Source organism: Vombatus ursinus, unplaced genomic scaffold (assembly GCF_900497805.2).
Source record: "Vombatus ursinus unplaced genomic scaffold, bare-nosed wombat genome assembly UNPS02014847.1, whole genome shotgun sequence".
Lineage (NCBI taxonomy): Eukaryota > Metazoa > Chordata > Mammalia > Diprotodontia > Vombatidae > Vombatus > Vombatus ursinus.
In genome coordinates this window covers 11196825-11213606 of record NW_020954625.1, presented here as the reverse complement: position 1 = coordinate 11213606, position 16782 = coordinate 11196825, and the positions used below count along the sequence as shown (strand labels likewise).

Genomic DNA, 16782 nt, shown 5'->3' with positions numbered 1-16782 from the left:
TGGTTTTCTAACATTTCCTGGACAGGTTTCCCTTGTACTATGAGATGAAGATTGCTTTTGTCATTTGGCTGCTCTCCCCATACACCCGTGGGGCAAGTTTAATCTATAGGAAGTTCCTTCACCCACTACTTTCTTCAAAGGAAAAGGTAAGAGATGAGACAAATTTGTAAACATCAGTTTTATCTTTTTTAAAAATTTTTTATTAATGTATTTTGATTTATCAGTAATCACTTCCGTAAGCTTTTGAGTTTTACATTTTTCTCCCCCTCCTTCCTCACCTCCCTCCCCAGATGGTGTGCAATCTGATATAGGCTATACATATACATTCCTATTAAACATATTTTCACATTGGTGATGTTGTAAGGGAGAATTAGAACCAATAGGAGGAACCACAAGAAAGAGGAAACAAAATAAAATATAAGAAAAAAATAGCAAATAGTTTGCTTCGATCTGCATTCATACTCCATAGTTCTTTCTTTGGCTGTGGATAGCATTTTCCATCATGAGACTTTTGGAGATGTCCCAGATCCTTGCATTGCTGAGAAGTTCTAAGTCTGTCAGAGTTAGTCATCGCACAACGTGGCTGTTACTGTGTACAACGTTCTCCTGCTTCTGCTCACTTCACTCAACATCAGTCCCTATAAGTCTTTCCAGATTTTTCCATCAGTTTTATCTTTTTGAAATGTTTAAATATGGCAAAACTTTTCAATATGTTAGGAGAGCAAAAATTGCTTCTGTATACTTTGCAATAATGTTCTAAAAATTTAAGAAACTAAAGTGGCCATGATTGCAATTTTGATACCTTTTGAATCCCTTTTTTTTTTTTTTTAAAGGAGATCGATGATTATATTGTCCAGGCCAAAGAACGAGGCTATGAGACCATGGTAAACTTCGGTCGCCAAGGTTTAAACCTAGCAGCCACCGCTGCTGTGACTGCTGCCGTGAAGGTAATTTACAGTTTCCATGAAATGTTATGTAATGACACCTTGAGGCAATAGGTAGGATGATTTAACAATTTTTCTTTAGTTATAAAGATGTTAAACTAAATTATAAACTTGGTATCTGCTTACGGGATATTTGAATGAATAGTTGCTTTTGAAGATATATAAAACTTTAATTTTTTTGCTTTAGTTCTTAACTTATCCCATAATGGGTGCTAGTTAATTGAATTTAAAAAATACTTTAAAATGGCATTTTCCTCCTAACTTTTCCAAATTCCTTAACACTTAAGTAGTTAGCCCCTGTCCCCTTTTGTAAAGATGACCATTCTTTCTTTCTCTGTCTTTGGCGTGGCTCTCTCTCTGGGTGTTAATATCTTGGTAGGATTTCTGGCTTACTTCTGCTGCTGTCCTCCAATCGATTTGAGGTAACTTCTCCTACTATTTTGTGCTTGAACATTGTGCAGTAGTAATGACAAATGGACATTTTAATGATTGACTAATGCTGTACATTTGTTGTGCTTTTGCAAGTCACATTAATGCATTTAGTAAAATTTGCATCATAGGCTTGTTTGCATGTCATAAGTGTTATGGGATTTTTTTTCAATATCAGTGCACAATCATTTCAGTACTTATTAAATCATTACATTTAATTTGTGATTGCTAAACTGAATTGGGCCGAGTGATACCTTAGCCAGCAGTTTTAGGCCTTTTCAATACCCATTATGTAACTAGATCTATTGTCTTGTAACTAAAACAATAACAAAAATTGTAGGAATATTTTTTATTGTTAAGGGATGATTTTGTATAATGCTCAGGATAAACTGAGCCAATAAATGATGCCATTTTCACTTTTTAAGACTACCCACAGTGACCCAGTTTTTCTTCCTCAGTGTTCCCTACTTCTAAGTATGCCCAGTAGAATGAATAAAATGTAAAGCAGATTGCTGGTTATCCTGCTGAATAAACTAACATTCGCTCATTCAGTAAACACTGAATGAGTTCTAGCCATGTGCAAGGCATTGCACGGTACCAAGATAAGTATGGCACAGCCTCTGCCTTCAGTTTATAACCCAGCAGTAAAAGGTAACCACTTCACTTGGGAGGGAAATTTTTCTTTGAAATTGATAGGATAAATTTATAAATTAAAGGATGAAAATAACTAAACTTTATTAGGAAGATGTTTCAAGATTGTCCCTATCAGAAAAGGAGTCCCTGTCTGGTAATTTCTGCCAGTTCGAGAATGTTTTCTTTATTCCACAGTAGTTAGCACAGAGGTAGGCTTACCATTACCTTTCTTTTATTTGGAATTACACCAGGCTCCCATTTACAGACCGTTGGCAGTAGTATGATGACAGCAACATCAGCAGATTTCTGTGAATTTAGGGTTCAAATCAGTGTCATAAGTATGATTGATGGAGGAAAATTAATGCAAGAAAAAAATAGCAGTAATTAAGAAGTAGCAAACACTAGCAGGCTGTACTTGGTTGGAAGATAAGTAAAGAGTAGAAGAAGGGAAAATGAACATTTAAAGGCCAACTTGGGGAAAGCCATCAAGGCCAGGCAGGAAGGGAACAGCTCAAGCAAGCAGTGTGCTAAGTTCTGCGAAGGCTTTTTAAATATTTTTCTCCTGAGAGCATTAATCTTTCCTCAAAAACAAATCATGAAAGAGCATTTTTTTCTTTGATAACAACTAAACGACATCATGGTGTGGTGGTTAGAAGGCCAACTTTAGAGTCAGGACAACTTGGGTTCAAATCCTACCTCTGACCCATAATGGCTCTGTGACCCTGAGCAAGTCACTTAATTTTTCAGTGTCTCAGTCAATGCTTTAAAATAAGACATTGTAGAATGATTACCAACAGAACTCTCCCTACATTAATGAAGTTTCTCAAAAACTGAATGGAAAATGTTATTAAAATGCTTCAGTTTTTTTTATTTCTTTTTTATTAATTTATTTAGAATTATCAACAACCACTTCCATAAGCTTTTGAGTTTTAAATTTTTCTCCCCCTCCCTCCCCGTCTCCCTCCCTAAGACGGTGCGCAATCTGGTATAGACTATATATATACATTCCTATTAAACATATTTTCACATTGGTGATGTTATAGGTAAGAATTAGAACCAATAGGAGGAACCATCAGAAAGAGGAAACAAAACACAAAAGAAGAAAAAAATAGCAAATAGTATACTTCGATCTACATTCAAACTCTACAGTTCTTTCTTCTTTATGGATAGCATTTTCCATCACGAGGCCTTTGGAGATGTCTTCGGTCCTTGTATTGCTGAGAAGGGTTAAGTTTATCAATATTAGTCATCACACAATATAGCTATTATTGTGTACAACATTCTCCTGGTTCTGCTCACTTCACTCAGCATCAGACCATACAAATCTTTCCAGGTTTTTCTGAAGTCAGCCTGTTCATCATTTCTTATAGCACAATAGTATTCCATTCCATTCACATTCATATACCACAACTTGTTCAGCCATTCCCCAATTGATGGGCATCCTTTCAATTTCCAATTCTTTGCCACCACAGAAAGAACTGCTATAAATATTTTTGTACACGTGGGTAAAATGCTTTAGTATTTGAGAACCATTTCACATGCTTTGTTGTATGACTGTGCTCTTGAAAAGGGTGGATGGTATTTTCTCATTTTTTGGATGTATAGTAATATTTTCAGGTCCCTAGAATGTCAGTTTATATCTACCAGCAAAAGAAGTAAATTGAGCTTTTTTTCTTAAAAGGAAGTTATAGAATTTTTTCCAACTGGTAAGATCTGATCACCCTGACTCCAATCTCCTTCTAGGAGCTGAGGGTGCTTACAGTCACTCTGTTGCCCTCATATCAACTTCCCCTGTATCAGGCATTTCATGCTTATGTAAGTTGAATCTAAAGACCTACTGTTTCATCACTGATCACTGTGATAAAATACAAAACGAGGGTGAGTTCTTCTGTGGTTTGATTTTTTTTCCCACAACCTTTGTTAAAAGGTAGATCAGTAATGGACGCAGTGCCTTCTGCCAGCATGCTCTCCTAATGCACAATGAGAGGAGGCCTGTCTTTCAAAGGCTGGGTGAAGTCTATCACCAGTTCTGTAGGGAGGGAAAAGATGTTCCCTGGATCAGAATTCCTTGGCATCTGAGAGGCCTGGGAACCCCCATAGCTGTCACAGTCATGGGGTTGGAGCATCCCTTCAACATCAAAGAAATTTGCTCTCATTAACTTGGAAGAGGATGTGAGAATCTGGAGGACCACCAGCCCCAGTTCTCCCACAGACAAAATGGCTTCCTTGATCTTTCTTCTTTTCCTTTGACCTACCCAATTGAATAGTTGTTCCAGAAAGCTTCCTGACAACTTTAACTTTTAGAGACTCTTGTTAATGGGAAAACAATAACATATCTGTTGACATTGATTTCTGTGTTGAGTTCATTTCCAATTTTGTGAAAAATATTAAACCTCCTGTCCTTTAAAAAGTTGCTTTTTACAAAAATTCATTTTAAGTAAACAAAACCATCAATATCAAGATCTATATAGGCAGATTTTAATTTTTTTCTTACTTGCATTATATACTTTGCTTAAGTATATTAAGCCAAAAATGATTTATGAAAATAAAAGAATTTTTGTGATGGGTAGCAATTTAGCATTAAATTAAATGTTTAAATCATGTAATTTTTAGTGAAACATCCCTCTGTCTCTTCTAATAATATTCTAACTGTCCTCATCTGTCTGTTTAGCCCAAATCCCAGTTTTAATCATACCTCAGTCCTACTGGTAGGGTTATGTCAGCCCCTATGTTGAGGATACACCCAACAATGAGGTCCTAAGTCCTTCTAAGAACAGACAAACAAATGATGCTACTTTATTTCATTATTATTTCCAACTATGATCCCTTTTGCCTTTTTGCTCCATTTCTTAATGGTCTGGAAAAGTATGAGAGGTAGCATGAAGTACTGGATAAAGAGCTGCCTTCAGAATTAGTAAAACCTGGGTTCAAGTCTTGCCTCTAACACATCTAGATATTTGATTGTGTGCCAGTCCTTTAACATCTCAGGGTCGTGGGCACTTCTTTAAATTCTGATGATTGGCAGTTTGCCTCGGTGGAGGAAGTTCCCACACCCAGCATTCCTACACTGATGAGATCACTGGTGAGGTCCAGCCACAAACAGAAGCCTGTAGTTCTCATTCCTGCTGTCTGGCAACTTGAGTCAGCTGTTACCTAGAAAGGATATATTGGCTTTAATGACAAATCTAGTCACTGAGGAAATAGCTCAATTCATCAGAAGCACCAAAACATCAGTGTAGGAACTGTGCAGACCCTGCCCTAAGCAGATTGCAGCACCTTTTGAGCTCAGGAGGCAGAATCTTTCAAGAGTTGCTAGGCAGAAACAAGCGAGCTCCTGCTGACTATTCAGGAGAGCCTCTTCTAAGCAAAGTAAGCCATGATGTGAGTTCACTTCTTTGGTGAAAGTGCCTTCCTCATATTTTTACATTAATGACTCCATGTTCTTCTCAGATGGGCAAGGTTATTGTACCCCAGTTCATCATTATGTAACTTGGGGGTTAGGTAGCAGTGCTTAGCTGTCCTTCCAGCAAGGCATATCCATGTAAAATGGTCATCAGGCCATAATTGGTAGGGCCACCTGTTCAGGGGAGTGCTCTGGTTTCATTTTTCATTTATTGTCTAACATTAATTATTAAGGTGAGCCTTTGTTAGTGGTGCTCATCTTTTCCATCCTGGGTCTTTAGTCTACCTCTACTGACTCTTTGACTAAGAAGCCCTGGGTAGTTGCTTGATCATTCCATTAAGCCCTAGATAGGCTTTTATTACATCGCTTAGAATCATTTCTCATGCCCCAAAAAGAATTCGTCTTTCTTCTCCTCAAACTTCCCTGTTCTTATTGGCCAGGGCATCCCCATCCTCCTGTAACTCTGGTCACTCTTCACTCCTCACTTTTCCTCACTACATACAGCCAGTCAGTGACCAAGCCTCACCACTTGGATTTGTCCTTACCAGCTCAGCTCGGGCCTCATCACCTTTCCCATCTTAGTCTAGTTTCTATTCATTAAGTAACCAAAGTAGTTTTTCTGAACCTGGGCCTGCCTGTGTCACCCCCCTACTCATTCTGTTAATTCTATACCACACTTCTCAGGTCAGTTCCACCATGCGTTTCCACTCCCTTCCACCCACTCACTGCACCAGCCATGCTGGGGCCTTCTACCATTCCTTACACGTGACACTCTCCCGGGAGCACACCTTTTGTCTGGCTGTCCCTTGGGACTGGAATACATTCCTCAGATTTCTCATTTTCCTTCAAAGCTCAGTTTTGCTTAAAGCCTTTCCTCCCCCGTCCAGCTGATAGAGCCTCCCCCCATATTACCTTTATTTTAGAAATATTTTCTTTATACACATATGCATCCGTGTCGCTTTTCTGATAAAATGCAAACTTCTTTAGAGCAAGATCTGATGCCTGTGTAACCCTATGACTTAATGATTTTTTTCTTGAGTGGTTGGTTGATTCTATCAACAGAAAGCAAAATCAGTTAAGCCATTGAACTGATTTTGAAACTAGGGGCAGCGCTGTCATGGCCTGGCCTTGGAATGTGGACACTTGCATTCCCTCTGTAGCTCTGCCACTTGCTCATTGCCTGGGAAAGCTTTGCCAAATAACCTCATTCTGGGAAGCTCAGTTTTCTTTTCTGTAAAATAAAGAGGTTGAACATACCTGTTTCTAAGGCCCCTTGTAGCTCTGAAGGTGTTCATACTCTCCAACTTGAGGATGCAGATGATTTTCATTTTTCTGACTTTCTCTTTCCACTTTCCTAGCCATGTTTTTATATTATTGTGTTATTATTGTTATAAATAAACATTTCTATTTTAAGTCATTGGGAATCATGTAATCATTTAAGCTTTATTTTAAGTAGTCTCTCTCAGATTTTGGAATGAATATCAAAGCACTTCTTCACAGTGGACCTGAGACAGGGCTCTGACTCCACACACCCCTGTTAAAGCTTAGAACCTTTTCCCTTGCTCTCCCCACTCCCAACCCCCTCAACTCACCCTTTTCTTCTCCTGTGCCACCAGTTTGAGCTTGGTTCTCTTGTCACACAAAACATAAAACATTAGCATGATAGGTTTTATAGTTGTTCAGGGTTTTTGTTAAAAGAAACAACACTGTAGGGCAACTACCCATACATTAATTTTACACATTCAAAAGCTTTTAGGCACTTTATTTCAATTTCAGTATATTAATTCTAGATGATTCCATAAGGAAAGATTGAAGAAGACTAAAATTCAGCCATCACAGTTGTGTTTTAGAACAGATAGAGATGCTCCCCTCCCCTCTTCCACTTTTAAACAGAATCTTTAACCCATCAGTCTATGAGACATCCATCTCTGTGTGTCTTTCATTGTGTTATCTCATGACCCACTGCCCTGGTTTCTACAAAATGTTGCAGCTCTGATAGAACAACAAGAAAGGCGGAGGGGGTGGGGCAGGGAGGGTTATCCAGCTTGAGTGCTGCTTGTGGTTAGCCGAACCCCCACCTTTGTTGCTGCCCCTCCTTCCCTTGACCTCCCCCCACCCCACACCTGCACAGCTCCTCCGTGGGGAGCCAGTGAGGAGGTATCAGTCAGTCCATACACAGCCAGCTCATTGGAGCCTGGGGAGTCACACTGGCTGGTGATGACTTTTTGAAGGCCTAACTCTTGGTCTCCTAGTGTGTGCCTTGTCACGTGTGTCACCAATTAAAGTGCCCTATAAATAGGAGCTAATACAGAATACCATGAATGACTGACACCTGCTTTCTACTTTGCCATTATAAGTAACTGGAAAAAAGGAAACTGAAGGCTTACTTTAACCTCCTAGCTCCATTTTTCTGTCCTTGAATCATGAAGCGTGTCTTCAAGGCAGTATGCCAAAGTGGGCAGGCTGCTGGACTTTGGAGTCACAGAGACCTGGGTTCGAATCCCACTGCCAATCGCTCTCTGAGGCCCCAACAACTTTGAACACTTGCCCAAATTACAAGTGGGTTACTGTCTGCCTTAGCAGAGGGAGTACCCACAATGACAAAATCCACAGATCCTTGATGAACTGACGTGTACATTAATAGAACAGCATGAAACGAGGAGAAACTTGTTTTTATAGGAACATCGTTGTTTTCAATCAGAAATAACTTTTTTCCTTAACAGGGGATGAGACAGTCTTATTGGCACCTGTGATTTCACAGATGCAGAGAAATGGTCCGGAAACTCCCTCCATCATCTTGTCTACTATGACTTAAGAGTCTTAAAGAGTTGGCTGGGGCATAGAAAATTCCAGGGATCTTCCTGCCCATGGCCGCTTAACCCACATTGAAAGGATAATGCTAGCATTCCTATAGCACAAACATGTGGTATGGTGGGGGGGGCGGCATTTGGGAAATTTATATTAAAGTGCATTTCCTACACTTTATATTCTATGACCAAACACTATGGTCTTTGTATACAATAAATATGGTCTTGTATAAAATAAAAGTAAAGCTCCTACCAACATTCCTTGTACAATAGACTAGGAAGACTCATGTGTCAAAGACAGGACTTGGGGCCTAGGTCTTTCTCACACCAGGGTTAATCCCTTTTCCTGCACACAGTGCTGCCTATCATGATTTTAAATTATAATAGTAAGATATCAAGGCTTAAAAGTAACTACTAAAAGTTAGGTAGTGCATTATCCCTCTTTTATGGATGAGGAAACTGGAATTCAGATGTAAAATTACTTTCCCAGGATCACATAGAATGAGGATTTGAACCCAGACCTCTTAAATGCCAACCAGCATTCTTACCATTATATCATGCTGTTTCTCCTGACCCCCCCCAAAAAAATATATATATATATACACATACATACATACATACATACATATGTATATATTGACTAATAGAAAAAAAGTAAAAGTGTATCTTCTCTGGATTTCTCCTTCATCACTTTTTTTTTGTTTTATTTTATATAATACCCACAGATCATAGTGGATGTATCATAGATCACAAGTACCATCAATGAACCCTATACAGAAGTATAGTCCATATATTTCTAATTTATAATAGATTTTACAAATTCCTCCATATGTTTGTGATGTAGGAATGTTTGCATTCTGTCAATTTAGTTTTCCTAGATTTTAGAAACTCATATCACATCTTTCGTGCTATTTTTGTGAGTCTCCCTGAGCTAGACAACAGAGCTGAGATGGCCGATTGCCCAAACGTAGGGAGTAGGAGTTAATGGGTTGGCGTTCCGTGCCTGGCCTGTGTCTGAGCTGCTCAGCACCTTGATTAATGACGTGGCTAAAGACATGGGTGGCATTTGTGTCATATCTTCAGGAGATTCCAAGACATTGGGTGACAGTCAGGATCCATAAACAGCCTGACCAGCAAGGGTGTTGAACTGTGTCTACTTTAATGGAATTGATTAAGGTAAATGTAAAGGGCATATCGCACCCTTGAGGGCAGATAGCAACGTGACAAGTTGCGAGAGTCAGGGCGAGACAAAAGAACTGAGGTTCTTCGTGGCATACAGGCATTATAGGAGGTAGTCAAGTGATACGGCCCCCAAAAAACTAGTGTAAGCACTAATGCTGGAGCCATAGGACCTACATCGGAGTTATTTTTCTGTCATTACCTGTGTAGGTGTCAGAGAAATACCTTACACTCCTAACCCAGCTCAGTTTCTGACTTGCTGTACTAATTTTCCACCTCTGCCTCACTTCCGTCTTCACTGTGGCCGCCCTCATGGCCTCCTCTGATTGGTGAGTTCCTTCTAGCTACACCTGCAGTGCGCCTTCCTAACCCAGCTTACCTCCAACTCTAGACTGCTTGTCCACCTGGACCCTTCAGCTCCCCTTAATGCGTCTTTTTGCCCTATAATATGTAAGCTCCTCAGGACAGGGACTAGCTTTTTGCTTGAGTTTATATTCCCAGTGCTTGGCACAGTGCCTGCCACACAGTAAGTACTTAATAATTTTGATAACCTCAGACAAGATGTTTTAACCTCTCTGTGACTCAGTATCTTCATTTGTAAGTTGAGAGAGTTTCATTAGATGACTTCTAAGGTCCCTTCCAGATCTGGGTCTGTGAACCTGTGAATAGCCAGGCCTTGGGAGGTGATACACCTGTTGTGCTTTGCACTGGTCAGACCACTTTAGAAGTTGTGTTTAGTTCAGGGTAGCACATGTTAGAAATGGCATTAATAGGCTTGAGAGCAATGGGGGAAAGGTGACCAAGGGGCCTTGATGTCATAAGGTGATGTCCTGGGAAAATTGGATGAAGCCCCTGGGGATGTTTATCACAGAAAAGAGACACGTGACACATGCTCACTGGCCTACAGTATCTGAAGGGCTGGTACTTGGAAGAGGGCCGAGACTTGTTGTGCTTTGCCCCATGGGCAGAACTAGGAGCTCTTGGTACTCGGTAGATGTTGTAAAAAGGCACAAAGTGAGGAAGGATTTCTTAACCAGCACAGCTATCCAAGTATGGGATGGGCTACTTCAGGAAGTCATGGGCCCCTCTTCACCAGAACTCATCAAACAAAGACTGAATGGCGCTTGTTAGAGGACCCTCTTGTTGGCATAAACGTTGGCCTAGGTGGGCCTCCCAAGGCCTGATGGGATACTGGAAGACCAGCTGCCTCGGGGTATTTTCCCTCTCCCTTTGCCTTGCTCTCACCCTTTCCCCCACCCCAGGTGACCCAGCATCTGTCAGGACTGCTTAATTATTCTATAACACTTCGGTAAGATAAGAGTCACCAGCTGTGTTCATTCTGGCAAGATGAGGAACAGCAGCCCTTAGCATCTGCAGCACCATTTTGGACCCGTGCCACCTGCCCTACTGCTGAACTTTCTTGAATGTCTGCTCTCCCCCACTTAGAGTGTGAGCTCCTAAACAGCAAGGACTATCTCGCTTTTTCTCTCTGGATTCCCATGCTTTCTGCCATTCTTGACACATATTAAGTGCTTAATAAATATGTTTTCATTCATTTATCAGAGGCATGGTACATCAGAGTTCATATTTATTTTCAGCATAGGAACATGGACATTTAGGAGAGTCATTCTCTAGTTGTTTTGCCTGAAGCAGTATCAGAGTTACTGAATGCATTGGAATAGATTTATTTTTCCATCAATGGGTTTTCCAGTAAGTAGCATAGAAGAAGCATTTACAGTATTTACATCTTTTAAGTTGTTCTCTGCCTAATTTGGATTTGCCAAGATTGCCTTCTTATCTCTTTATAGATGTCAAAAGAAAGTCTTTGTCTTGGAAGTTTCTGGAATTGAGGTAGTTGAAGCAAGTTGAGTAACTTGAAGCTAAGTTAGGAAAGCAAGTCCAGTTCAAGGACAAAACCACTAGTAAACAATGACTGGAATTAAAAATTAAGTGAAATTAACTTGAAATTTTTAGAGTGGATATTTTACTTTAATACAGTTGACCTGCTTTGGGCTAAAATGGTTGGGTTTTTGTCTGTCTTCTAAAGATTAGTGACGCCCCTGAGTAGTCTTTTCTATAGGTACCACCTGACCATGTTAAAAATGAAAATAAGACTTTAATCAAGACATTTATTACACTGTAAAGCAGTTTTCTGAAAATGCTGCTCAGTTCTGTGAGCTCATTACCAGGCATCTGTTCACAAGGTCAGTGTGCAAGTTTGTTTTAGCTGAGTCAAGCAGAAGGAAGAAGGACCTTGAAGGATTTTGCTGAGGATGCTTAGTGTTCCATCCTTTTTTGTAAGAGAAGTGCTGGTAGCTTTAGCACCAGATGAACAGCAATCCTGCTGGATTTCACTCCCGAGAGATAAAAATACCAATGATTCTACTGGATAACTCATTGAATTCTCCATGCCTGACTTGCCAAGTGGATATTTTAACCAAAAATTATGAAGTGAAATATCACGGAAAATGTAGTTTACAGACAGTGTATTCATAACCTGATTGTCTTCAGATTGTGATCTGAGCAATGCAAATGTCCTCCTGTTCTGCCATTATTTCAGTGGCAGTCCTCCTGTGTAGGGTCGTGGGGAATAGTCATCTGCGTCTTATCATCTAATACACTGGGTGTGCTTGCCTAGGAAATGTAGAAGTGAGATTTCATGCTAGCATTGTGTTGTTTTGGCTGTGATGATCTAGCGCTGTGACCTGTCGTCATGGAAACAGTCTGGATTAGGAAGGAATAAGGAGAGCTGGGCTCTGCCGTTAATAATGACTTATGATCTCAGGCAAGGCGCTGGCCTCTCTGAGTTTTTTTCCCCTTATCTGTAAAATGGGCAGGGCTTGAGCTAGATGAGCTTTAAGTTCTTTTCAGCTCTAAAATTTGGTAAAACTTGGCAAAAAAAATTGCTAAATACTGGTATCTTCAATTCTGTTCTTGAGATGAGCAAAATAACCAGCAAGCATGTATGTATATATGTACTGGGAAAAGTAATTCCCTCAAAAACTTAATAAATGGGCAGTCTGGCCTGGTATGAAATTAATTAGTCCCCCCTGCAATATCCCTAAGTCGTCATCCAGCCTTAGCTTGAAGATCTCCAGGAAATGAGAGTCAGCTACCACCTACAGATCCAGGTCTACTTTTGGAGTACTGTCATTGTTGGATCCCATTGATATCTCCTTGTTCTAATCCTGGTTTCTATTTCTGCTTGCTCCAGATCAGCCACATAAAAGGATTATATAGAACATCCCTTCAAATATTTGAATGTAGCCATCATGTTCCCTCCTCACCCCTAAGTTTCTTTGTTTTTCTCCAGGCTAGGTATCCCCAGTTCCCGTGACCTGGCTTTCCTGGCTAGGATCCTTGGCCGTTCTGCTTCCCCAGCTCTCAAAACCTTTATGCCTGTCAGTGCTAAAATTTGGCACCTAGAGCTCAGCAAAGGCCTCTCAGTGTGGTCAGATCAAAGATTCCATTGGCTTTTGGGATAGCTACGTCACACACAAGTAACTCATGTGGAGTATGCAATCCCCTGAAAAAACTTGGGCCTTTTTCAAATAAACTGTTTGCTGGCCATGTTTCTCCCATCCTGGAAGTCTCTTGGCCAGTTGTGGTTTGAACCCCATTGTAGGCTATGTTTGTCTCCTTGAACTTTCATCTTATTGGATTCGGGCCATTTTTTTCTGCCCACTGACATATTTTTGGTTCCTGATCAGCATAGTAGTTCTCCTTTCCAACTTCTCTCTATACCTATAGATATCAAACACTTAATGAAAAATTTGAAGAGGAGAAATTGTAAGATTGCATTGTACCTCTATGTAGAGTCCACATATTCTAACCAACAAACACACTGAAGTTCCACTCTCATGTAATATTTTAGAGTATCTTGGGTGGTAATTTCTAAATTGTCTTACTGTCAAAAACATCAAAGGTTTTGAGTCAAGAAAACAATCTTTCATGTAAGGGAATTAGTCATGTATGGAGAGAGAGAGAATTTTTCTCTTTCACAAAGGATAGGCCATATAACGAGATACTTTCCTAGGCACAGTCTGCCTTAAAGTTCATAACTGTAAATGAGATCTGATGGAGTAGCCCTTTCCTCCCCCTCCCCACCACCTCCATCCTCACTGGAAGTATCATAAATCATTCATTTCCTTTTTCGTGTGTGTAATTTTGGCTAAGTAAATCTTTCTTGGTGACCTCATCAACTCAAGACTGGTTCAATTATTTCTAAGCCTATATTTCTCAAACCTGCGTTATCTAGTTAGGACTCAATTCTTGCCTTCCAATCATATATCACCAACTGTATACTGGACATCTCCACTTGGAAGTCCATAATACATCTCAAATTCAATCTATCCAACACAGAACTCATTATCTTTTCAAAAACAAAACAAAATCAAAAGCCTTCCCTTCTTACTGTTCCTCTTTCTGTTGAGGGCACCACCCTTGTTGTGGTCACATAGGTTTGAAACCCGAGAATTTTCCTTGATTCTTCATTCTTCCTCATCTCCCATATCCAATCTGATGCCCGGTTTGGTAATGAATGCTATTCTCTAGTACTGTAGAATTTTTCTTAAATGGGAGAAGTAATTAAGTTCCTACCTCCTTTAACTACCTACATTTAACAGCAAATATTTGTGTCAATGAGTTGTGTGTGGTAAATCAACATCCATGCAAGGAAAGGAGAAAGTCTATCTACAAAACGTGTGTAAACAAATGAGTTCTATTTAATGGTATCCTATACAACCAAATGAGGCCCCAGAAGAGGTGAAGGATGGGGCAAGAGTGCTCCACTTTGTATCACAAAATGGGCCTCCATTTGCTAGCTGGGTGAACACCTGTAATATTAGATCAGCTAGGGGCAACAACAACATGATTTCCTGAATTTCTAACTTCTCCCTTTTATACCAGAAAGATCCCATATCTGGCCAGGGTCAGCGATATTTCACCAGTTTTCCTTGATTTCCAAGTTCCCACGAATGATGATTTGTGGGGAAGGTGAGATATTATCTATTACAATTGTTAACAGATCTTTCAGAATCCCAGTAGGTTAAGCGGAAGAGATAGGATCACCCCATGGCTGCCGTCATCAGTGTGCTTATAGCCTTGGCTAGTGTCTGCAAAATACCTATCTGTAAGTTTTCCAGAGCCTCAGAACTTGCTTCTCCATATAGGTGGCCAATACCTGATGAGGGACTTCATAGCAAAGCAAAGAGCTAATATACCATTTGTTCATGTCCTGAATTTCTGAATTCTTTTGTTTTTAGCTTTATTTTTTAAAAATAATATTTTATTTTTTCCCCAATTACACATAAAAATGGTTTTTAACATTTTTTAAAGCTTTTGAAGTCCAAATTCTATCCTTCCCTTCCTCTCTTCCCCCTTCCCTGAAACAGTAAGCAATCAGATATAGGTTATATATGTGCAATCATGAAAAATAGTTGCATATTAGTCATTTTGTGCAAGAAAACTCAAACCAAAAAAAGAAAGGAAGAAAGGAAAGCAATAAAGGAAAAGAAAGTGAAAAATAGCATGCTTTGATCTGTGTTCAGATGACATCAGTTCTTTCTCTGGCATTGGATAGCAGTTTTCATCATGAGTCCTTTGGGATTATCTTAGACCATTGTATTGCTGAGAGTTAGCTAAGTTATTCACAATTCTTCATCATAAATATTGCTGTTACTGTGTACAATATTCTGCTGGTTCTGCTCACTTCACTCTGTATCAGTTCATGTAAGTGTTTCCAGGTTTTTCTGAAATCTTCCTGCATGCCGTTTCTCATAGCACAATAATATTCTGTTACAATCATATACCACAACTTGGCCATTCCCTAATTGATAGGTATACCCTCAAATTTGAATTCTTAGCCACCACAGAAAGAGCTGCAAAAAATATTCTTGTACAAATAGGGTCTTTTTTTAAAAATCTCTTTGGGATACAGACCTATTTTTAATTTTTAATTGGTAAAGCAGTATTGCTGGATCAAAGGGTATAGTATAAACCCTTGTTTTTGTCGTATTAGTCTGATGAGTTTGAGATAGTACCTCAGAGTTGTTTTAATTTGCATTTCTCTAATCAATAGTGATTTAGAACATTTTTTTCCTATGACTATAGATAGCTTTGATTTTTTTGTCTGAAAACTGCCCGTTTGTATCTTTTGACCATTTATCAATTGAGGAATTACTTGTATTCTTATAAATTTAACTTGGTTCTCTATATATTTGAGAAATGAGGCCTTTATCAGAGATTTTTACTGTAAAAATTTTCTCCCCAGTTTTCAGCTTTCCTTCTGATTTTGATTGCATTGGTTTTATTTGTGCAAAAAACTTAATTTTATATAATCCCAATTATCCACTTGACATTTCATAATGCTTTCTGTATCTTACTTGGTTCTAAATTCTTCCTTTATCCAGAAATCTGATAGGTAAATTATTCCATGCTCCCCTGGTTTTCTCATGGTTTCACCCTTTATGTCTAAATCACGTACCCGTTTTGATCCTATCGGAATTAACTCTTAACCTCCTCTAAACTCTAAGGCATGTTATAGGTAGGTGCAGTTAACAGGTTAATATTTACTCAAACTCTGTTTAGCACCTTATAAAGCAGTTTCTTGCATGTATGAGCTAGGCCAACAAGCAATTACCAGGGGCTGGAATGGGCCCCAACACCTTTGGGGAATAATACCACTGCACAACATCTTTTGCATCTGTCCCCTTCTCTTTCACTCCCTCCACCTAACCTAGGCTTTTCTCACCTCTTGCCTAGTTTATTGCAGTAGCCACCCCATTGCTTACCCTGTTTCCATTTCCTCTCCTGTCCAGTCCATATTCTGCACAGCTGTCAAAATAATCTTCCTCAATTACAGGTCAAACTAGCAAATGCCTACTCAGGACCTCTAGAATGAAATAGAACATCTTTAAAGCCCTTCAGGGTCTGGGGCTGGCTTTCCTCTCTAGACTTATCTCTTACTTCTCCTCCTCAGCCCTCTAGATGACCCCTCCACCAGGTCCTGTCTTGCACCCCAGCACCTTTACATAGTCTGTCCCCCCAGCCCTCAAATATTCTGCTTGGCGTCCCTCCCTCAGGTGTCACTTCCTACTCTAGGCTTTCCCAGACCCTCTCCCTTGCCCTCCAGGTTGCTAGTTCTCACTTTCTTCTAACAAATCACTTTATGCTTTGTATTTGTTTATCTCTGTGTAGCTCTATGCCTCTTATCTCTTGCCTCTCTCCCCTTCCCCTTCAGTAGAAGGTAAATTCCTGTAAGGCAGGGAAGTAGTTGTCATTGTCTTTGTATTGCTAGCCTAGCGTACAGTAATGCAGAGAGTAAACCCCGGGTGGGGAACCTATGGCCTTGAGGCCACTTGTGGCTGTCTAGGTCTTCAAGTGTGGT

The 16782-nt window shown here is 39.8% G+C and overlaps 1 protein-coding gene across 2 annotated transcripts in view; it reads left to right on the top strand.

The window, feature by feature from the left end:
* The window catches only part of REEP3 (receptor accessory protein 3), a 98368-nt gene that overhangs the window by 64709 nt on the left and 16877 nt on the right, over positions 1–16782 (top strand). For both annotated transcript variants that reach the window (XM_027840626.1, XM_027840625.1), the window contains exons 4-5: positions 26–146; positions 834–947. In XM_027840626.1, the coding sequence (XP_027696427.1) occupies positions 26–146; positions 834–947 (235 nt within the window). The remainder of the gene's footprint in view (positions 1–25; positions 147–833; positions 948–16782) is intronic.